Below are 24,282 nucleotides of genomic sequence, written 5' to 3' on the forward strand. Positions count from 1 at the left end.
GGACGCACAGATCGAAAAACATAATGCCCCTAGGTGGGGCATAGAAATGTGAAAATGTTCCTAATTTTGGTTTTCATAAAATGAAATGGCACTTTGCCAATTGTACAAATTATCACCAAATTAAAGATGCAGGTTAGGTGATAATTTCTGTCTTGTAAAATTAATGATGATTTACTCTGAATTCACTGCTATTGAGTAAGTTGTTTCCATGGTATTCTTATAAAACCCGTCTAATTTTTGTCCAGAATATCAATTGACATACATAAATGGATACAAAGTCAAAAACTTACATTTTTCTGAATTAAACCAGAATACATAAATAAACGAATTGTATACATAGTACGAAAGCTAAGCTTGAAATGTAATGGCATTGTTTAATGATATATAGCATTTGACAAATAAATTTGAGATTCATATTGTTTTTACTCCACAAACATGATAAACCATGCAGGTGTGACAGGTGAAAAAGCTTGATGCAATTGATTTTACCCTGGATTAACATGAGTCACAGTTGACATGTTTTAAAACAGCCCTTGATAAAACTGAAATATAATAGTTCACTTGCAAACAATGTTCTCCCCAAAAACGTATATCATGGGTGCTATTTGAATAGATTTTATAACAGAATGTTTTATAAATGTGGTGCTATAACTTGAGGGACACAGTGCTAATTCAAATTTCATGAAGGTCTGGAGCAGTTAACAGAATAGACAATAATGGACCAAAACTGCAGAAAATGGACGAAAAAAATAAAGAATAGAGAAAAATAGACCAAAAAAGTAAAGAATAGAGAAAAATGGATGAAAAAAATAAAGAAAAGAGAATAATGGGGTTCTAAAATATAAAGAATAGAGAAAAAATGCTTAAAAAAATAAAGAATACTGAATTGAAGGACCCCCATCCAGACCCTCTTTCATGGGGCTGATTTGAAATATTTGGGAGAACTCTATTGCAAGACAATTGGTTGATAAATATATGGTTTATGTTGTACAACAACAAAAAACAAGGCGAATATTTCCTCATGATGCGTGTTAGATTTCATTCATGAATACAAATTATAAAAGCAAGTTTTACACTACATAATAAAATGATCAATCCTCCATTCCAATTAATGTAGAATTTATAAAACACTGAAAAACCTAAATTTTGGTTTATTATAAACCCCCATGGCCTTCAACACCTAGTACATATTTGTAATAAAATTTGTTAAGTTGTTCTATAAATATAAATGTAAGAACTGTATGAGGTCCTAATCTAAAGTAATAAGGTGTAAATCCTTTCCATAGACTGAAGAATCCCTCCTTACTGACAGTTTTGAATATCACATCCTGCAAAAACAAAATATACAATTTTATTCGGGAACTAGCAAAATAGTGGCAGTTGTCAATAAGTACATTTGAAAGGATAAATTATGTCTTTTTCCAATGATAGTGTTTAATACATCAAAATTGTGGAGAAATATAGATATAGGCTCATGTGCCTTTTTGTTAGATACAAGCATTTGAAAAAGTAGAATTTTTGGCAAGAAAAAGATGTTGCAGGCAGTGGCTTAGCTTGCATGTTTACTCAGATGCTCAAGCATCCACATCATTTTGACAAAAAAAATAAAAAAATAAAAAAAATATATAATTGCATATAATCGCATATGTTTGCAGCAGATAAATGTGTAGGTCTCCGAATGTTACAGGGGTAAGGATATGAGAACAACGCCATATCATTTCTGAAGCATGTGTTCTTCATTTAGTTTATGTAAACAAAATGGAAAAGCAGAAAAGTGTTCTCGACTTTTTCGTAAAAAGTCTACTTCATTGGCTACTGCAAGCACAGAGGATGATGATACGCAGACCCACAGACAAGTTTGGTCTGAAATTGAGCCAAGCGGAGCAATGGCTTCAACATCTGACGAAGCAACAACGTTACCACCATATAAACCACCATATCCTGACATCGCTTCCTGTGACATGAAAGACGAATTGATCAAAACTCAATTTGTGACAGAGTGCGATCATTCCTGGGCTTATAAATACCCGTTTCCATCTAGGTACAAATATTAATTTATTTTCACATGTTTTGGCAATATCACCACTAAAAAGGCTAAGTAATCATAAATCAAAAACCCCATGGGGAGGCTCAAATTCCGGGAAAAGGGGGTCACTGGTTCTTATATTCCAAAGTTCCATAAACAGAAGTGCCACTGTAATGGGTCCGTTTTTGAGCTGTCAAATATAAAAGGGGGGCTTTTACATTATATATTTATTAATTGAATGATGGTAGTTTCAAAAAAACAATAAAATTCTATTGGAAATATATGAATTGTTGGTTATATTGAAATTCAAAGCTACACAGTCTCAGGTATGCCAAATATATATAAGTGACCCCATGCTTACTTAGGGGTCTGGGCTTAGGGGGAATGTGAGTATCATATATTGAGCTTTGCTTTCAATTTCCAGTCTTCTTTTTGTTTGTATTTAAAAATATGGAATATATAATGGCACAATCCATGATTTAAAGTTTTGGTTAAATTGTAGGGTTATTTATGGTCGGGAGAGAAAACTGAATGCATTTTGGTTTAAAGAGAATCCATGGCTAAGACTTTCGATGTTTACTGACACACTCTATTTCGGAAGTTGTACTGTCTTAGCAGATAAAGGTGCCAAAGACAAACTGTTTGTTAATCTGGTTACTGATGGGTTAATCTTTTAGATATGCTACTCGTCACGAAAAAGATGGACTGTTATTACAAAATTTGCATCTGTTAACGGAAGAAAGCTGAACTTTTTGTTGTAAATAATCTGAATTGTCAGTTTTGTAAATAAATTATCATTGGAACCATATTCAATATTTTCAAGGCACTTATTTATGGAATTGAAACAAAAATCTAACTAGTGTCGGATTCTGGGGGTAGTACACATGCATTCAGGGAAAATGTGGAAAAAATATATTTTTCTGCATAAAATAGTAGAAAAAAAACAAAAAACATTTTCGCCTCGCTATGCTTGGCGACAGTTTGGCATCCACATCCATTCAGCCCTGGCTACGCCACTGGCAGGATTTTTCATCTGAATGAATTTATTGTAAAACTGTATGATTAAAATATTGTAATTTCTGAAATGTATTTTTGCATGCATTTATTGGTGTGATTGTTCAACAAAGGATAAACATGGGAGATTTATTATTCACAGTGATTCCTGAAAATACTGCTTACAAGTAATGCTATAAATATTTAAAATGTTGTGTTTTATTTTTACCAAACCTATCCCGTCGCAAAGTTTCACAATAATAAAAACATCACAAAGATTTCTGAATTTACAGTTTTTGAAATAACAAGAATCTTATTATCTATACTTAAAGAGAATAATGATTAGAACTGTCATAAATTCTTACAAGGTATTGCAAAGACAAAAACAACAAAAGAGTCTTGAACTATTAAATAAGTCTTATGTTTAGTTTGTGTACTTCTCAACTTAACTGTAAATTCACTCAAAAATTGGATGTTTAAAACTTTTTTTCAATCCTACACCTACATGACCTATATAAACCAATCTAAACTTTAATTGCGTCTTAAAAGTTAAGTTTAAAGTTTTTCTTTTTCTTCATAAAAATATAAAGATGTTTTATTCCATTAGAAAAATATATGACATACCAAAGCATTCTTATACTCTGGTTTTCCATCAATAATCTTCATGTTCTGTACTCTGAAGTAAAAAAAAACAAGTAAATAAATGATTAATATCAATATTATAGAAAATTAAATACAAAGAATAATATCTAATACCTTTATCAACCTGCTGTGAAATCAAAGTATAATAAGGAAGAAATAATTGGATGACTTGACAGAGCACAGTAGATTTATTGCAAACCAAATGAAACTCTTCCACAGAGTCATCTACTCTTGGTCATGGTATTTAACCTTTTGTCAGTTGAATTGTTCCTTTGAATAAATACAATAGCTGTTGTTCTCTTTGTAGTTTATTCACTGTGACCTTAAAATTTCTTATAGGAGAAATCCATTACTCATTAATTTACCTGAAGCAAAAATTATCTTCTAAGTAGATGAAAATACATGTAATTAACTCACAAAACTGCATGTGATGTTGTATTTATTCAATATCAATGATATACTTTCAATATGTTCAATGTAAACACAGATTCAAACATTAAAAGTTGATTTCTGGCAAAATTATTAACATTGTTCCTATTGAAATTTGTTTTTCTGTGTTTGACAAATAAACTATATAATGATAATGTTTAAATTAAGGCCTTCTTATATGTATTGTACAACTAAACAAACACCAAAATAAATGCAAATTTCAATAGGAACAATTGCTAAAAATTTTGTCAGAAATCAAATTTTTATGATTAAATCAGTGTACATATTGAACAGATTGAAGTTGAAGTAAAGATCATCAAACGCAATTTAAAAAAATGCTCTTTCATAGAAGGGGCTGAATTTTTTTATTCTTTATATTTTAGCACCCATTATTCTCTATTCTTTATTTGTTTTGTCTGTTTTTCTTTTCTCTATATTTTTTGCCCTTTATTTTCTTTTTTTCTTCATTATTCTCTTTTCTGTAAACACCATCCAGACCCTTATTAAGGTGCAAAATAATAAAGTTATACTTTACCTTGTCTTGGCAATATCTGTTGGCATTGATGCAATAGTTGTAACTAAACCACTAAACATACTGGAGACAAAATGTAAGAAAATACCCTCCCCAAAATATCCTGAAAATATATAAGCACTGTTTAATATAGCAAAGAAATAACAGAAAAATACTTGGTATTTCTTACATCTATCATAATCATAAAATGATTCTATGATCAACTCTATTCAGTATAGGATTTTTAAATAAGGTAAGTTAAGCATCAACAAATAAGCGCTTCTTAATTTAAAAAAAATACTGTTGACAAAGAGATAAGTCTCGCCTTTATGTAATTTTAGTAGTATAATGCAAATGGTGAAGTTAAAATGTCAATACCTTAAAACATGTGAATTATACAAAACATACAAAGTTAATTAAGGAATGACTGTAATATTTTTTCTGTCTATGAAGAAATAACATAAAAAATGTGGTGCACACTGAATAACCCGCATAGCGGGTTATTTTAAAGTGTGCACCACATTTTTTATGTTATTTCGAAAAGACAGAAAAAAATATTACAGTCATTTCTTATAATTTAATTCTAAATTCCATTTTTGCCCGGAGTAAACCATGAAAAAACATTGATGGTGGCATGGTCACGTGACAAAATTATGTCTATGAGCTGATAAACAAAACAATGTCAGCCATCAGAAGACGTGTTACATCCAAAATTAAATTATTGAACCATAATTGAATATGCATGGCCAATAACATTCATGGAAATGAGAAATGCAATGCTTATACAACTGCAAACCAGATACCATTGACTTATCATATATGGTTCCCTTTAAACTATGCAAAAGTTTCAGTCTATTAACCATGGGGAGGGGGTGGGGCCATATAATCACCACGCAAATGAAATGTGCCAATGCTAATAAACTGCATACAAAATATCATTGATTTACTATTAGTGGTTCATCTTAAACTGACCTAATCACATTCTAACACATTGTTGCTGCTGCTGCCAAAACTTCATGCCTAAGTCTTTTTTTTCAACTTTGTCAAGGCTAGACTTAAACCTTCCTTTGATAGTCTTATTTATATCTGCACTTAACAAAGTCAGGAATGTGTCATCACTTAGAAGACTGAAACTCAAATGGTTTTTACTGTTTCCAAAGGTGCCATAGTTATTTGTGCAATTTCTAATTTTACAATATCCTGTGCCAAAAAAATCCAGTAAATAAACAAATTGAGAGTCAAAACCAGACCTATTGACCTTGATACAATGTGGTCTAAATAGGTACATATAAACACAGTACAGTTTTAGGTGAAAATACTCAATTTCAACAGAATTAATTTCTTTTAATCTATTGTACCTGTCTTCTTTAATTCTTCTTTAGCCTGAGAATATGATGCTAATTGTGCTGCATTAACTACCATAGCTCTTGCAACAGTGGGCTGCCATCCCTGTAAAAATAACATACCGTACATGACATGGTTTAGACTGATTGAAATCTTTAAATCAAAAACAAATCATACTTTATCCTGCTGATTTATGATGCATTGAGGTTGAAAATTATTTTTTCAGTAGTTTTGTTTTAAAGGGATAAATTTGCAAATGACCTTACATTGATTTCTCTCTCAAATATAATTCATGTTCATTGAGATTTCAAGGCAAAACTGGATTATTCAACTGTCAACTAAAGCTGTCTGCATAGCAGGACTAATACCCCTCATACTTGCATTTTAGTTGCTGCTGTGAAAATTCAGTATTGAGGCATACATTTTGAGATTTTTGGTTTTCAGCCATTCATTTTATATAATCATTGCCTCTGTGTTCATGGTGTTAACACATGGTTACTGATAGGTCAATCTGAAAGAATTATACTGACCTTGGAACAGTCTGAGGTTTGTATACTGTAAATTCAGAAATTAAAGGTCAAGGTCAGTACGATGCTTTTGCATACAAAGTTTTGTCAATCTAATTGCTACAGAACAAAAGTTATGCATCAATCACAAATCAGACAATGTTTTACTATCATAGTGTCAAAGGTCAAATTCAAGGTCAGAGTGACCGGACTTTGATACATTTGTATTAGATTTTGTGTACTAATTGAGTGTTCATTTATTACAATGTAGATTATAAAATAGATATGTAGAATCATAGTAAATAAGATAGCTGTAAACTGATTATTTTTTGGTTAGAAATTAAGAAGGAAAATTTTAAACAAATATATGTTTATGTTAGTTGGCAAAAAAAATATTGTTTTGGCAAAAGGGGTGGCTAAAATGAAAACCTTGTTTTGTACTGTTTAATCTTACCCTCCACATAGTTAAAACTCCCTCTTCTGAAATAATCCTAGATAAGGCATTAAATACTCCAGTATAACCTCTTCTTTGGTCAATAGGTAACCTGTGGAATAGTTTTTGTAAAAGTGCTCAACTATAAATTTTAAAAATATATATACGGTTTTATATGTTGCTGAGTATACTCAGGATTCTTTAAGCTTTAGGTTGCAATATAACTTATGCAGATCTAGTTTATATGTATCACTTTTAATCCTTTCCTTTCTTAGAAATATCTAATGTGACATGCAACACATTTTGATTTTGTTTAATGATTGATTATGATTTACACCAAAGCCTCTATTTTTAATATTAAATTTAAAGGAAATGAGAATGGAAGAAGTAATTTGTCATCGTCTAAATTCTTACAAAACCATTAGTTACTTCCCTGAATTTGCTATTGATATAACTTTGTTATACCGTATTTCATTACAATTTCAAATTTATTGACAATGAAAGATCACCCTATTCAGTCATTTATAGTTTTAACTAAGCACTAATTAACAGGTTTTTTCCTTATTTGAAGTAAACAAGAACATATTTAAAAGTGAACCACAAATTTAAATGTTTAATTAAATACAAATTTTCCATAGACTTGAATGCAGACTCTGGCAAAACCATGAAATCAAATATTCACTAAAATACAATTTTTCCTCAATCCTTAAAAATGGGTACTCACAAAAATAAATGAATCCACAACATATTTCATGTGAATTTTAACTTCCTCTTCCTTACCTTCCATCAGCTGTCATCCGAATGAGACAAACTTCAGCTGGTGTTCCTACAAAGGCTCCAATACCACCAGCAGTACATCCCATAAACAGCTTTTGAAATGCATTTGGAGGCTTGCCCTCTCTGAAAAATACAATCAACCACTTCTTACAGACATGTTGCATTTTGATGATTTAAAACAATCATCTGTATGCATGTGTACGTTTAAAAATTAAAAAATTTCTCTAGTAATGGTGAAATAAACCAGTGAAATCCATCTTATTTTTTCCATATTTGTTCAAAATATGGTTAAAAAACAATAGCAAATCATACTGCACAAAATTCTTGACATGTTTTTTTTTCTTTACACTTTTGTATTTGTGAATTAACTATGAACTGATTTTTATATTTGTCATAATTTGTAATGTGTTTTATCATTTAATATCTTCCAAATGTCAACATCACAGGGAAGAAAATTGATGGTCATATCAAACACTTATATTTCTATCACCCATTTTCATTTCAAATTTTCTGTAGATATCAACAAGAGGCTTCTAAGAGCCTGAATTGCTCATCTGTTAAAAATGTGCCATTTTGATATTTATTTTAACTTTTATTGCAATCAGATATAGTTGCTTTATTTGTAGATCTTATTTAGTGGCATTTGTGTAGATCTTATTTAGTGGCATTTGTGTAGATCTTGTATTACTGATCAATTTTACAGTTTCTACCAATATAATATACTTTGATATTTTTCGTGGTAATCTAAATCCAATGATTTCGGTCATACTGGAATTTTGTAGATCTGGTATTGCTAATCATTTTTGCTGTTTACAGCTTTTACATATCTATTATAGTTTTTAAAATATGGGTCAAAAACAAGAAAATTGCTAAGGGCAATTACTTTTAAAAGTCATCGGATCATTTAGGTGAAAATAGAAAGTAGATAGGGTCTTGACATTCTCAGCATTTTTGCCACTGTCAGCTTTTTCTCTATCTATAATGGTTTTCAAGATATGACAATAAATGCATTTTACCCTTATGTTCCATTTTTAGCAATCGGCCTAACCACAATCAGATGTACATTTCATATTAGGTCTATGTTATAGGCTTCTATAGACAAGAAGATGAACTTAATTTAAGTATTACATCTTTGAACTGAAGGAAAGAATATAGGGCTTCACAATGCATATCAAATATCATGTATATGTGTGACCATTTTGAAAAAAACCCACTAAAATACACGCTAAAATGGGCAAAATTTCACATTATGTTGTTTCATTTAAAAATACACTGTTTTTATCAATTGATAGTTAATAAGTGAACCTAATTTGAACTACATTATTGGTTCACTGTTATAGACAATTTATTCATCTTTCTTTTGCTGGTTGTTGCAAGGAAAAATCTTCAGTGGCTACAAAGTTATGATAAAAAGTGGAATACTATGTGTTCGTTATGCAATTTTGTATTTTTGTTTTTATCTTGTATAGTGCAGTAATAAAAGAGAAAAATAAATGAAATTTATGCTATTATGTGTTTTGTTTTCTCTTCTTGTATATGAATTATCAACAACTACCTCATATATCTATATTGCAGTACCCTAGCTGGAGATATATGCCATCTAAAATGGATATCCAAATAAAGTGAAAAAATGTCTTGTCCGTAGACATGCATCTCCTAGTAAACTGGAAGTGTAATAACATAAATGTTGCATTGCTAAGTTCCTACCCTTTTGTAGATATGAAAACACTACAAACATTAATTTCTACCATCTTTTAGTAGAGGAAGAATTTGAAAAAAATGTCAGAATGTCTTGTCCGTAGACATGACTTTATATCAATATTGCTTGGCTTTATGGATCTAAATTGTTCTTATGTGTTGTTTAAACTTAAAAATATATTATTTTTGATTAATTAATGGTTATTTAACTGTTCTCATTTTTTGTAAAATTACTTTACAGGAGTGGATTTTAAAAAGTGGCAAATTGTCAGTCATCAAAAGCATACCTTATTTTACTTCAATATTTTTATTCCAGTTGCTTCATAACTTAAAAGATAAACTTAATCAAATGAAGAAATAGTATTTCTCTCTCTCTGACTTTATCTTTTGCATTTTAGGATTATCAGCAGATGAGGAAGTGTCTACGGACAAGACACTTGTACATAACAAGTATTAAATTCAATTATTTGTCTACTTTGGAACTTAAATCTAATTTATAGGTGATGAAAGTTCTTTGAACACATTAAAACTCAGTATTTTCAACATAAATATAATCACAATTATATCTAACAGATTGTTTATTCAACTGAAATTGTCTTGTCCGTAGACATTACCACAATCTATTTGTTTCCAATTTCCTTGAGTTCATCCTCATTTGATAGATAATATGTATGTTATTTTTTTCAAGAGAACACATTCAACTTTGTCAAAATTTAGTTTTTATAAAAGTTTAATTGTTAAACAGTCAGACTTATGGATTTCAGTTGAAAGTATGTGTCTTCATTTTTGCTTAATCAATAAAATTTTGAGATATGTAAAGAATCATGGGTACATTTTTATATTTTCCAAAAATTAAAAAACACAGCTTAAACTTAAATGGGTAACTTAATCTTAATTTTAACAATTATCTTTTTAATGCATTTAATTAAATATCAATAAAATGTCTTGTCCATAGACATTATCACAATGTATTTGTTTCCAATTTCCTCGAGGTTCAGCATCATTTGATAGATAAACATAATAAAATGTATGTTATTTTGTCAAGAGAACATATTCAACTATGTCAAAATTAAGTTTTAATGATGCATTTAATTAAATATCAATAAAATGTCTTGTCCGTAGACAAAACATATAAATTGTATTGCTAACTTTGATTGTTTATTGTAAGAATATGCATCAAGTTATTTTAATGTTCTATACACCAAAAGAAAGGTTTTTTTTTGAAGTTTTGTTATTAATAGATTATTTTAGAAATAGTTTGATCAGATCAGAGTAATGAACAAAGAAAGCTACTGTTGTTTGAAATAATTGTGAGTTAAACATGTTCTTGTCATTTTCTTTTCAGTTAAAATGTTTGATATTCAATAATTCTAAACATATTTTGTTGTCTTTGTCATTGGCCAAAAATATGAAACTGGTGACCATGTCTTGAATGAAGGTAACCATTAAAGAAAATTAGACAGTTTTAAAACACCATTTATTTAATAAAAATATAAAATATTTCTTCCCAAAACTGCATGTTATTATATAAATGCTTCAAGTGTTAGCCTTATGACGGCCATTTTTCATAATCTAAACCATTTCTGTACCAAAATATCAAAAGGGTTTTTGCCTGATGTGATCTTCATTTTTGACTTCATGTGAAACACAAAATGTACATCTGATTGTGGCTAGGCCGAATGAGACCATGAAAAAAAAAAATTTGAACTAGATAACCTAAGGGTTTGGTTGAAATTGGTAGATTCAGAGAAGAAGATTTTTTAAAAGTTTAAAATGGACGCCAAGTGATGGCAATAGCTTACATTGCCATGGGGCTATGTGAGCTAGTAAAAGGAGATGAGGGTTTGATGTAATGAGAGAGCCATCCAGAACCACAATAACCAAAAGATGATTGATTGATTTTTGTTAAACGCCACTTTCAGCACTATTATGCTATTTCATGGCGGTCAGTTTTTATTGGTGGAGAAAGTTGGAGTGCATGGAGAGAATCACTGACCTTTGGTAGGAAAAATGACCAAAAGACACCTTGAGGTTAACATTAAGTCTCTTCCATTATAGACAGGTATAAGATTATCTCCCTTCTTTGTAGGTATTCTCATATAGTTTGTTTATCTGTTTTGGACATTCAACCATTTAAGATGCTCAACATTTAGATGTCTGCTATGGTTATCTTTTGCTGATTCTCCATCAATTCTCTTTAACCATCATTTTTCATAAATAGCATTCATATTCTCTCATACATAGCATAAATGTTAATTCAAATTATAATGGGGACTTACCTTGACTTTGATACATAATCAAATATATTCATGTAGACACCCAGTCGTGTAGTTGTGTATGTTGCCTGTCTTAACAGTCCAGCTGAAAGACTGAAACATTCAAATAATGATAAGCTGTAGTCCTAGTAGGTATGACACATGATTTTTTCAACAAACCTCTAACACAAAATAAATGCATTCATCTTATAGAGCTCATTAAAACAAAGAAAAGGGAACATGTAGATACCTTTACCGGTTTTAAAAGTTAAGACCAAAAAAAACTCTAAAATATACATGTAGCCATATTTGGCAACTTTTGCTAAGTATGATACAAAAATGATTAAATCTCATTTTTTTGGGCTAAAACTTGAAATTTAATTACAAAACACATATCTTTAAATCAAAACATTAATTCAGAGTACACAGTATGCTTATTTTATTATGAACATTTTTTTTCCAAAAAGCTGTGATTGACATAAAATTTCTGAAACATTTTTATTACTGAATGACACATATTTCAGGGATTCAATCTACCTCTATTTCTTCTTTTCAGAATATGTAAATTAAGATTAAACATAATCCACTTACCATGCTTATAGTGATGAAAATTATCAAAATTATCACTGTAATTTATTTAAATCATAAATTGAATCTTTTAAAATTTACCAAATGAAAAACAACAAGCATGTTGTGAGTATTGCCTGGCAATACATACTGTAGTCCCCTACCAGTTAAACATTTATTGTACTGGAACAAAATGCTAACTTGATCATTTGAGTGAACTTTTTCTAAGTCCAAGGACCATAGCTCTGCACAAAATCATCAGGATGGAACACAATTCGAACTTGATCTGTAACTTGTCATGATAAAACTATATACCAATCATCAAATCAATATCTTCAAGCATGACAAAAAAAAATGAGGAAAACTGATTATTTGAGTGAATTTTCTAAGTCCAAGGACCATAACTCTGCACAAAATCATTAGACCGGAACTAACTCGAATAATTCAGCGCCCTCTATCCACTACTTTTCTCGAGGAATGGAGTGATCGTAGTGATCGTAATATAACGACTGGATTATTCGGGTTAGACCGGAACAAAATTCGAAATTGATCTGTAACTTGTCATGATAAAACTATATACCAATCATTAAATCAATATCTTCAAGCATGATAAAAAAAGTGTGGAAAACTGATTATTTGAGTGAATTTTCTAAGTTCAAGCACCATAACTCTAATCAAAATCGTCAGACCAAAACAAAATTCAAACTTGATCTGTAACTTGTCATGATTAAACAATACACCAAATATCAAATCAATATCCTCAAGCACGAAGAAAAAAAGTGTGGAAAACTGATTTGCCAGACTGACAGACAGCCAGACAGACAGACAGACAGAGTGCAAACCTAAAGTCTTCTTCGACTTCGTCGGTAGGGGACTAAAAACACATATTTTAAATCAAAAGAGAGGCGAAGGATACCAAAGGGACATTCAAACTCATAAAGTTGAAAATAAACTGACAACGCCATGGCTAAAAAAGAAAAAGACAAACAGACAATCAACAGTACAAAACACACATCATAGAAAACCAAAGACTGAGCAATATGAACCCCACCAAAAACTGGGGGTGATCTCAGGTGCTCCGAAAGGGTAAGCAGATCCTGCTCCACATGTGGCACCCACCGTGTTTCTCATGCTAGTCGAAACCCGGTGATAAGTCTTATTCGGTAGGTCACCTTCGGGGAAATGGGGACAGGATTGTAGTTATGACAATTGGAACATATCTGTTGTCATCTGTGAAATGGATATTCAATTACGGTCAACCAACTCATTATGGCATCCGTTAAATAAAACCTTACATTTGTTCCTTATAACCAGAGGCTACATTTGTTCCTTATAACTAGAGGCTCCAAGAAACCTGAATTGTTTGTCTGGCATTAATTTGCCCCCTCTTTCAAAACAAGATTACATCGGACAATCATAGCTTCAGATTGCTCCTTTTCTTTAAATCCCAAAATTTTTACATATTTGGCCTTCTTTCAAAAAGATATCAAAATTGACCAATCAGTATAAAAATTGAGTCTGATGACCATGTTTTTCATCGGATAAATACCAATCCATACCATCACCAACAATTCTATTCTCCTTTCAAGAAATCCTTTTTTTTTTTTTTTTTTTTTTAACACTTGAATAAAGTTTTATTGCACTAAAGCTGTTAACAATGACCTTACCGCTACAGCTTTAACAGTAAGGTACCCCGATATTGTTAATATCTATAAGAACAGGGTTTCTTATAGATAAGTAGTATTTTCTTATATTTTATATTAGTAATAGTACAATTAAATACAATGTTCAATAATAATATGACATACTAATCCGAAATTAATTATCTACTGTTTTTTTACAATTAAATACAATGTTCAATAATAATATGATACACTAATCCGAAATAAATTATCTACTGTCATCTCGTTTATCAATTGCATGGTTTAAATGTGTGGAATATCGATTTTCTTGATCGGATGTTTTACCTTGTTTAAAGGTGAGAGCATGCTTTTTAATGGATGTTTATTGTGGAATTTGCCGATTTTATATCTTTATCCTTGGATTTCAAACTCATTAGGTGAGTAATTTATTTATTTATATAGTTAAGATATCTGTCTGCTTAAGAATATCATAAAAATGTTTTGTTTTTTTTGTTGAAAAAAACAAATTTCTGTTCTTTAGATTAAATTTTGAAACACCCGGACTGCATTGTATTCTTTGTCTAGATTGTATGATCTAAAGTATTCGTCAAATTCAGATTTAAAGAGAATGAATACATTAGTAGATTTATTTCTTTGGTTTGATACATAGTACGATTTGTAGATTGCAAATCCTATAATTGTCAGAATTATATTGAATCCGATATACTCGCTATCTGTTATTTTGTAGCCTATTACTATATCTTTTAAGTTGATTTTTTTATTAAAGTTCATTTGAGATAAAATTTTATTTATAATTTCCCAAAATTCTTTTAGAAATTTACATTCAATAAAAAAGTGATGATACGTGTCTTTAAGTTGACAAAGTTGACAATAGGGCTAGATTCGATTTTCCATTTGTAGAGATTTTCTCCATTTGGGAGAATGCAGCTTATCAATTTCCATCTAAACATTTTTAGTTTATTCAGTTTTAAATTTTGGTGTATAAATTTAAACGTATATTTGGTAAAATTGTAATTGATTTCTAGTTCTTTTTTCCATTTATTTATGCCGATGTTTGGGGAAATTTTTTGTCGAACGAGGTATTGATATACCTTTTTGTTGCTTAAATTTTCATATTCAATGTTTTCTTTGTTTATATTGATAAATAATCTGTTAAAATTTACATTTGATTTGATGGATTCTTTCTTGGCTAAAACTTTTAGCCATGAGGTTGGTATTGCTTTTTTGACTATCGAAATTTCTGAAATCCAATTTTTAGTGTTTTGCAGTTTTTTAAATATTTTTTCGTGGGCAATTTTTCCATTGTCGTCAATAATATCATTAAGATAAATGAAATCACTGTGTATCCAATTATGCATAATAAGCGGCTTGTTTTGAAATTTGATAAATTTATTACCCCAGATAACTTGCTTTCTTATCTCGACAAAGTTTTTCAGTTCTGTGTTTTTCGTTTCATGAATTAAAATCCAACTTTTTATTATATCTAAGTAAAAATCTGGAATATCCTTAGTTATATCTAGTTTTTTTAAGGTTTGGTTATTTAAGTTCATTCTAAAAATAAGGTAATTTTCCCCTAATTTGTTTAAAAATAGCTTTGGGATCAATGTCCAATTTTCTTGTTTTGCCTGTAGCAACCTAGAGACCCATCTTATCTTAAGAGAGGAGAAGTAGCTTTTTATGTCGATCATATTTAGCCCTCCCTGGTTGTAATCTGCTACCAATGTATATCTTTTGATTTTATCTTTTTTACCATCCCATATAAAACTAAAGATTTCTCTTTCTAGTTCAAGTATATTTGAGTTACTTAAAACTGTAACGTTCGCTAAAAAAGTAAATTGTGGTATAATGAGGGTTTTAACTATTAGAATTTTACCTAAAATTGTTAAGTTTCTTTTTTTCCACGATGTAATTAGATTTCGACTCTTTTCATATCTAGTATCCCAATTCAATTTTTCACAATCTTTTTTATTAATGCCGAAATATATTCCTAACACTTTTACGGGTTTATCCGTGAATCTAATTTCATCTACTTTATCTCTACAATGTTTTAGTTTACCAATCCAGATTCCTTCTGTTTTATTTTTATTTAGTTGTAGTCCGGAAAAAGTTCCAAAAATTTCGATTACATTTAATGCTGTTCGGATTTCTTCTTTCGATTTGAGGAATAGAGTTGTGTCATCAGCAACTTGCGTGATTTTCAAGCTATGTGTTTTACTATCAATTTTTAATTCTATGCCTCTTATATTTTTGTTTTGCCTTAGTTGGTTGGCCATTATTTCTACTGACATTACAAAAAGTAGAGAAGAGCACGGGCATCCCTGCCGGATACCTCTAAGGGGTCCAAAAGGGGCAGATATCCACCCGTTATTGAATATAGAGCTATTTATATTTGTATACAAGGTTCTTATCCAATTTATGAAGGGTTTATTAAAACCAAAATATTCTAAAGTATGATACATAAAATTCCATTCTAATGTGTCGAAAGCTTTCGAAAAATCTATGAATAAAATAGCACCTTCTATATTGAACTTATCTGCGTAATCTATTACATCTTGTATTTGGCGTAGATTAAAACCTATGAATCTGTTCTTGATGTATCCTGTTTGATCAGCATTAATGATTAGATTTAGGATTTTTTTTATTCTTAAAGCTAAAGTGTAGGAGAGTATTTTATAATCACTATTTAATAATGATATTGGTCTGTAGTTTGTGAGTTCCAACGGATCATTTTTTTTATAAATTAGATTCAGTAAACTTTGTCTTTGCGTAAATGGCAGTTGTATATTTTCAAAGCTAAAGTTAAAAATTTTTACAAGTAGAGGTCCAAGAAGTCCCCAAAATTTTTTATAAAAGTTAATGCTTATCCCGTCCATTCCTGGACTTTTATTTAATTTTAGATTATTGACTGCAATAGTTAATTCTTCTAGCGTTACGTATCCGTCACAAGATTTACTTTCTTCTTCTGATAATTTATAATTGCGTTTTGTTTCAGTAATGTATTTTTGAACATCTATATCCGGTTTTTGTTTAGTGTCGTATAAATTAGCATAAAAATCCCTTTCAAGCTTTAATATTTTATCTTGATCTGTTACTATTTCCCCATTATTGTTTCTCAGTTTAAGTATTGTCTTTTTCGTTTGTTTAGATTTTTCAAGACCTAGGAAATACGCGTTATTTTTTTCTCCTTTTTCTGCCCACTCTTGTTTTGATCTTATTTGAGCTCCTTTAGCTTTGTATTCATATTGGTTTTCTAGCTCTTTTTCTAATGTGGATATTTTTTCTTTTATAAAATCATTTTCCTCATTATTTGATTTCTCATATAATATTTTTAGTTGTGATTCTAAATTACGTGTTACATTTTTCCTATTTTTTGCTTTAAATTTACTATACTTAATACTATATTCCTTTATTTCCAATTTGAAGGAGTCCCACAGAAGTCTTGGATCTATTTCATTTTTTTCTATCTTATTACTATGTTTTTGTATTATTTTACTTATATTGCATTCATAATCTTGCTCGTCGAGGATACCGTTATTAATTTTCCAGTAACCCGGGCCTCTAGTTTCAGTTGAGACAGATTGTAATTGTATGGAAACTGCTTGGTGGTCAGTGCTTTTAATAAGAATAGGCCTAATATCACACGACTTAACGTTTAACATGAAATCTTTTTTGACTAGGAACATGTCAATTCGACTAGACTGGACTGGATTTTTACGTCTCCATGTATATTGGATCTTTTGGGGGTTAACGTGTCTCCATATATCTATTAAGTCATTTGATTTTATTAAATTTTTTAGGCTATTGACTGGTTTACTAACTTTTTTACGAGTATTTGAACTTTTCCTATCTACATTTTTAAGGGCATCATTCATGTCTCCTCCTAAAATTATTGTACCTATTGCGTTTTTGTTTATAAAGTCATTTAATTTTTTGTAAAAGCTATTTCGTTCAGATTCTATATTTGGGGCATATATGTTTATAAGAGAATAAATTATATTTTCAAATTCGATATTTATCATGATTATTCGACCTTCTAAATCTTTATGCTCATCTATTAATTTATAGTCTACTTTTTTATTAATCAATATAGCTACCCCTTTGCTTGATGTCGTCCCATGGCTATAATAAAGAGAATGATCTGATTCGATAGTTAGAACGTTTTCTAGAGATGTATTGAAGTGAGTTTCTTGAATAAAAGATATTTTACATTTCTGATTTTTTATCCATTGGTAAAATCTCGATCTCTTTTGTTTATCTCGAAGTCCTTTAACATTAGCTGTACAAATGTGCAGGTTATTTAACATGTTTCAATTAAAAAAAATAAGTAACTTAAAGTTGATTTTTATGTTTATTTTAATTAGTAAGTGTACTTTATGTTGGGTCGCGTTTTTAAAGTACATTTTATTTCACCTACATTTAATCGTCGTTTTATAGCGTGGGAGTTACCTGTGAAAATGATTACGTTTATCAATTTTCTTTTGTGTAATTGGATTGCAACAATATTGTTATAGTCTGTTTCACGAATGAATTTGTCCAATATTGAGATGATAATTTTGAAACATATAATATATGTTCATAGCAATTACTGCATACCTGAAATACAAATCACACAACATATACATAGAACTATTAATAAAATTACAAATTGACACATTTCTTTGCTTTGTGCAAATTAAAACAAATGTATGGTTTTGACTGAGGAAAACTAATATACTGTCTCTAATTTTCTCAGCTAGTAATGTGGTTATATTTTCAAATATTTCGAAATCTGATGAAACGGATCTTTGTTTTTGATATTTTGTTTTTCATAACATTTTTAGCTTGTTTATTTGCTTTTTGCATAATATTTTCCTTTTCTCTATTTTCAGTTACTTTATCGGATTTATGCTGTGAAGATGTACTAAGAATAGTTATTAAGGTGAGTAAATCTTTACTTTTGTTTTGATCTTGTTGAGTACATCTACTATAGATTAAAGTTGTAAACCTAAAGGGTTTTAAATAGAAAAAAGACTGGTTAAATTTTCTAATATAAGTGTTTTTATCTCTGACAATTTTTGTTTTTGGTATTATCAAATATACTTCTGTTAATAGTATCATATACATGAAAATATATGGTATAATGCAATATGTGCAAAATTTCACGTTTCTTTTTTTTTTTTTTTTTTTATATTTACTCTTGTTACATTTGTTTTGGAATCTTTATTCCATTCAATTATCTTTCTATAAATACTAAATACACACAGACATAAATACAAAGAGAGACAAGACATATAAACATACATATTTTTTTTTTGTTTTTTTTGTTTTTTTTGTTATACATAAAATGTTTCTATAATTTATAGATGGACTGATTGTCTTTTCCCATCTGGTTGATTGGGAGTAGGTGGGGTTCTTTCTTTGGCAGCATTCGTTTTACTGTTTGGGGTTAAAAATTTTGAAATGTCAGATTGTGCAGATGAAGAATCTCTTTTTGTTTCTGTCTGTTTTGATGTCTGTTGTTTAGAAGAATCACTTGAAGTTTTGTTTCCTTCTTTTTTTGCAGACTTTTTTGCCTTCTTTTTTTCTTTTTTTGCATCTGCTGCTGTTATTTCTTTGTTCAATGACATTGAATGTGTCAGATTGTCTTCGTCATCTCCATCTGTTAGTTCAGGTTGTTCATCAGTATCATCTCTTTTTTTATTTTCTGTAAGAGCTTGAATTTGTTGGCTTTCTTCGGTATTTGTATTTTCATCAGCATTAGCTGTTGTTGTTTCTTGTTGCTCATCTCTTTCTGTTTCAGAATTTTTTCCCATCTTCTTTGCCAAAAAGGTTGGGCAGTCAAACATCTTATGACCATATTCATTGCATAGTCTGCATTTCCATTTATTTGGACAGTTTTTTATATTATGACCTTTCATTTGACATTTGTTGCACAAGAACATGTCTATCTTTCATTTGACCAAAGTGATATATTCTTGCTGTGTATTGACCTATTGTAAGAAACCTTGGGAGTGGTTTGTCAAATTTTTTGCATATGACTATTCTGTCTCCTGTCCAGCAGTTGGTTACCAAGTTATCAACCCTGAGTCTTTCTCTGTTTATAGTGAAAACCTCTATGTTTCTTTTTCTTAATTCTCTGTCAATTTGACCATCATCTGCTGATAGTGGGATGTTTTTTACCCGTACTGTTGTTGTTATGTAATCATCTTTTTGGTAATATGGGTTCTGGGAATGCAGAGGTACCGACTTGTTTCTTAATGTGATGCCTTCTGTAAGCAACAGCATTCTGTCTACCTCACTGTCTAGGTAGATTCTCCACATTTGTTTTATTCTTTGAATGCCTCTTACAAACTGTGGTTTTATCTTATGTTCAAGTGCTTTGTATATTTCTACGTGTGTTATCCAAAGTTCTTTAGGCGGAGTTTTGTTGCCAAAGAAGTCTGATTCTTTTATAAAGATAGGTTTTACTCCTTTTAGCTTTGGTTCAGGATCGCTGTAGGCCTGATAATTTACACTATGATGTTTGACAACATTGGAAAAAGATGGCGCCGAAGTATTGTCACTACCAACGGACTGAGACTTGTCAATTTCTGATTGTTTACCATCTGAATCTTGCTTGTTGTTTTCATTTTGCTGTTCTGGTATCATGTTTTGGTTGTTAGACATTGTTCTGATAACTTACTCTTCTATAACTAGATACTTTTTATGATTTTTTCGTCAGAGCTATTCACCACTAGACCGTAGTTAAAGGGCGATAATTCTCCTCCTTCCTTTCAAGAAATCCTACCAAAACATAATTACATGTATTTTCAATTCCTTGGTCTGCTAATAATTTTATCATAAAGAAAAAAAAATAAATTGACTGTTAATTACCCTGTATATATTCCTCTCACACCTTCCTGTCTCAATATAGTTATAAGTGCATCTCCAGTGTTTTTGTATTGTTTAGTTTTACCCATTTCACCTGCAAATCATAAATGTAAGTCTTTAACTATCATAGTATGTGATTTTTCTAACCGTTAAACAAGCTTTAAAAATAAAGTGGACTCGTACAGAAATTCTACCACCACCGAGAATGGGATAAGATATGTCTTGACTCAATATCTCAAACAGTAAAATTTTCAAATTGAAAAGGAGTGAGGTGTGCCAACATGGACAAGTGATATAAATATTCAAGACCACCCATTTATTTTTTTCATAATTTCATCATCTCAATTTGAGTCAATATTATATCCCACTCAATGCAGTGGTAAAAAAAATTATTCTCAAATGGATGGCAAAAACAATATGCCTTCTTATTATACAAAATGAACAATACAATTAAATTTTATATGCAACATTTCAGGGTTTTTTTTGTTCCATATATGTATTGAAGTTTGAACATACTCTCTGAGACTCCTCCTCTTAATTTAAGTCATGTGGAGTCCACAGAACTTAGAGGAGTCAACATCAACCTTTTCAAAACCTTTACATATCATTTAAGTCCTCTGGTCAAAACGGAATAGCTGGAGGAAATTCAGGTACAGATTACTGATTTCATTTTTTTTAAAAAACCATGACTTCTAGAATCAGCTCAGCTTATCATGCTTATAGACTCTTGAGGCAGCTTAGACGCTCATCTGTTTAGAGAATGATGATTGAGGAGTGAGGATCATGAATTTGATGCCTAGCTTCCTTATAAATAAACAGACACATTATACAAATAAACATTAAAAAATCAATAAATTAATAAATTTGAACACTTTTTAATCATGATAATAACAATATTAATTAATATTCAGTCATACTGGTGAAAAACATTTTAGGGTTTGAAAATTTTTCTGATTATGTCCATTCAAGGCCAGGACTTATGCAGAGTTTGTGAAACCTATTTTCTCCTGGTAGTCCTTGAAGAAAATCTGCTGGTCCTCACAATTATTTCTATTGCAAAATACCAAAATTGTGTCGGTCCTTTGCACAATGTTGCAAAATTTTGGTGGTCAAATCATTCGGACCACCACTTTTCGTGAACTCTGCTTATGATTTAGTTAAAAAAAAGAGTAAAATGCCCTACATTTTTATGAAAGTCGACAAACTTTATGAAACCTTTTTATTCTGATCAAATCCTATATATTTAAACACGTTGAGTTTGAAAGAGTCCTAATAATTAATCATTTAAGAAATGGCATGAACATGGGGAGTCAGTTCTTAAAATTTTACACTTCTTTTTGTTTCCATGGTCAATTTTATTTCTGTCTGATAAAATGGAGTACAATGTACAAGATGTAGTTGCATTGGTATATACTAAATATAGGCTGCTTATTTTCACATTAATGAACACTTGAAGTATTTGTGTTTGAAACTTACCACTTAACTGCATTCTGTTTTTCACTAAATCTAATGGTTGTACAAACAATGTGGCTGCCATCCTGGAAAATATTGTTTTTATATATATGTAAGTAATGCCATAAAACTGTATGAATGTACATGTATAATAATACTCTGACAGTTGGTGATAGTAGGTCTATTGTTCTTTTATTTCTGGTTGGCTCTTAGACGAATTGTTTTAATCAATTGTCATCAAGAATGTTTGTGAGTTATTCAGCATGTTGTGTTCCTTGACTGTTTTGTTTGATCAGTTCCATCCTGGTAGGTTGAAGTCGCCCCTTATAACATGAATAAGTTAGCATGCATTATTCAGTGAAGCTCTATTGTCAGATGTTTCAAATTCAGATACATGTAGGCTATATCTTTGTCAGATGTTTTAGGATTATAGTATAAGAATATGTAGAGATCCTTTTTGAAGGATTTGTGCCCAAATTATTTTGCAGTTTGTGTCCAGTTCTGGTAATTCAGGGCTTAGAAACTGGATGTTTAAGGCTATGAGGACTCCACCATCAGTTTTATTGTTCTCCTATCCTTGTGGTCGATGTTTTTATCTAGTGGGAATATTTGGCTGTTTGTAATTGATGATTCTAACCAAGTTTTTGTCATAATCATTCTATCTGGTTTAGTACTATCTATGACCGTATGAGGTAATTGATTTGGTCTTGTATATTCCTTATGGACTGACAGTTAACATTAAGGATCCTTAATGGTATAAATGGTCTATTCTGTTTTTTTTGCATTGGACATGTTGGAGTTGACATGTGTTTTGGTTTCATAATTTTTTTTGTTAGGATGCTGTACTGGTACAGTACCAGTTAGCATATGAAATTCATGGTTTTTCTCAAATAACTTTTTAACAGGAAATCCTTTTTGGAACTATTCTTTTAACATGAAAATGGTTACTAAAACTACATGTACATTGTACACAGGGAAGAACCATATACTTGAACTTTAATTCCTCTTATAAACAGTGTGTTACTAGTGAGCTGATTTTTGCCTGAAAATTTATGGGTAAGAGGACCAGTTACCGTCACTAACATGTATGAATCTAGTTTCTAAATTTTTGAAATTTCCTATTGATTTGAAAATCACTCACTGTCATATTTTGGTAGTTTGAGGCAAAAAGGGAAGGATGTTTGCCAAATGAACCAACTTTATCGTCGTTCCGTCCATCAATTCTGATTCCTCAGACATTCACTCAATCTGAACTTATAGAATTAGTGTCACCTGAATTCAACAAGTAACATTGCATTTAAGGGGATCATAGAAATTGATTCTTAAATAAATAAATCTGTTTTATACTGTTCAGGGATAGAAATAAGTTTTTATTTTAACTGGCCAAGTGGGTCAACTCCTTTCTAAATTAACTTGTTCTTCCAGAAATTTACTGGTCCTATAAAATTGAGAAAAAAAACACAGATGTGACTCATTATTTGGACCAATCAACATGCGATGAGAACTATCGAAAAAGGTGATTTGATAATTTGACAAATCAAAAACACACATTAAGAACTTTCGCAAACATGACTTCATGACATGGGGGTTCAAACGTCTGGACCCCCTGGATCCGTCACTGAAATTCATGGTAACAGTAACTGGTCCTCAACTAGAATGGATGTCAAATGAACCATCTAATAGTGAACAAAATCTGTTATTCTTCAACGTTTCTTTCCAAGTAAAAAAAAAACAATTTAAAAAAAGTTAAATGAAAACTAATTTTAGAGATTCTACATGGGAAAAGGGGATTGAGGGAGGGGAGAGGAGGGCATTTGGGGTTCTTCCACATAGGGCATCCAAAGGATATCCTGTCAGTAACGAGTCGTATCGGTGATCCGGCACTTGAAACGTGATCAGATCTGAAATATAATGTATCGTTTGTATAATTACCTTCAAGATAAAAACTTACCCTCCTCCACCTCCAAATATAAACTTCACTCCAGTAGGAATTGTTTCTTTTGATGACATTTTGCTGTTTTGATTGAACAGCTGAAGGTTACTAAAGTCAAAATTTGGTCCGTCCAAGAGTAACCTTGACCTTTCCACACATGTGTCGTAAGAGTTGTCTACCCAAATGGTGAACCTAAATACATCACCCATCTTGGCTACCCCAGA

General features: G+C 30.6%; 1 protein-coding gene across 1 annotated transcript; it reads right to left on the reverse strand.

Moving 5' to 3' along the window:
- LOC127719700 (mitochondrial 2-oxoglutarate/malate carrier protein-like) lies at positions 1 to 24,282 on the reverse strand. Its single transcript, XM_052225937.1, has 10 exons — positions 24,077 to 24,282; positions 22,150 to 22,211; positions 20,677 to 20,767; positions 11,639 to 11,728; positions 7,665 to 7,784; positions 6,906 to 6,996; positions 5,960 to 6,050; positions 4,626 to 4,725; positions 3,644 to 3,695; positions 1 to 1,328 (listed from the first exon to the last, which is right to left on the reverse strand). The coding sequence occupies exons 1-10, from the start codon at positions 24,265 to 24,267 to the stop codon at positions 1,155 to 1,157; spliced, it is 1,062 nt and encodes a 353-aa protein (XP_052081897.1). The 5' UTR covers positions 24,268 to 24,282; the 3' UTR covers positions 1 to 1,154.

This window comes from Mytilus californianus, unplaced genomic scaffold (assembly GCF_021869535.1).
Source record: "Mytilus californianus isolate M0D057914Y unplaced genomic scaffold, xbMytCali1.0.p SCAF_11, whole genome shotgun sequence".
Lineage (NCBI taxonomy): Eukaryota > Metazoa > Mollusca > Bivalvia > Mytilida > Mytilidae > Mytilus > Mytilus californianus.

What these genes read in the sequence shown, in the direction of transcription:
- LOC127719700 (XM_052225937.1), bottom strand. Translation starts at nt 24,267, where the DNA reads ATGGGTGATGTATTTAGGTTCACCATTTGGGTAGACAACTCTTACGAC. An exon ending in GAGTTTTAACTATGTGGAGG is followed by an intron (nt 6,051 to 6,905) that starts GTAAGATTAAAC and finishes TTATTTTTACAG; the next exon opens with GGATGGCAGCCCACTGTTGC. An exon ending in AGAAGAATTAAAGAAGACAG is followed by an intron (nt 4,726 to 5,959) that starts GTACAATAGATT and finishes ATATATTTTCAG; the next exon opens with GATATTTTGGGGAGGGTATT.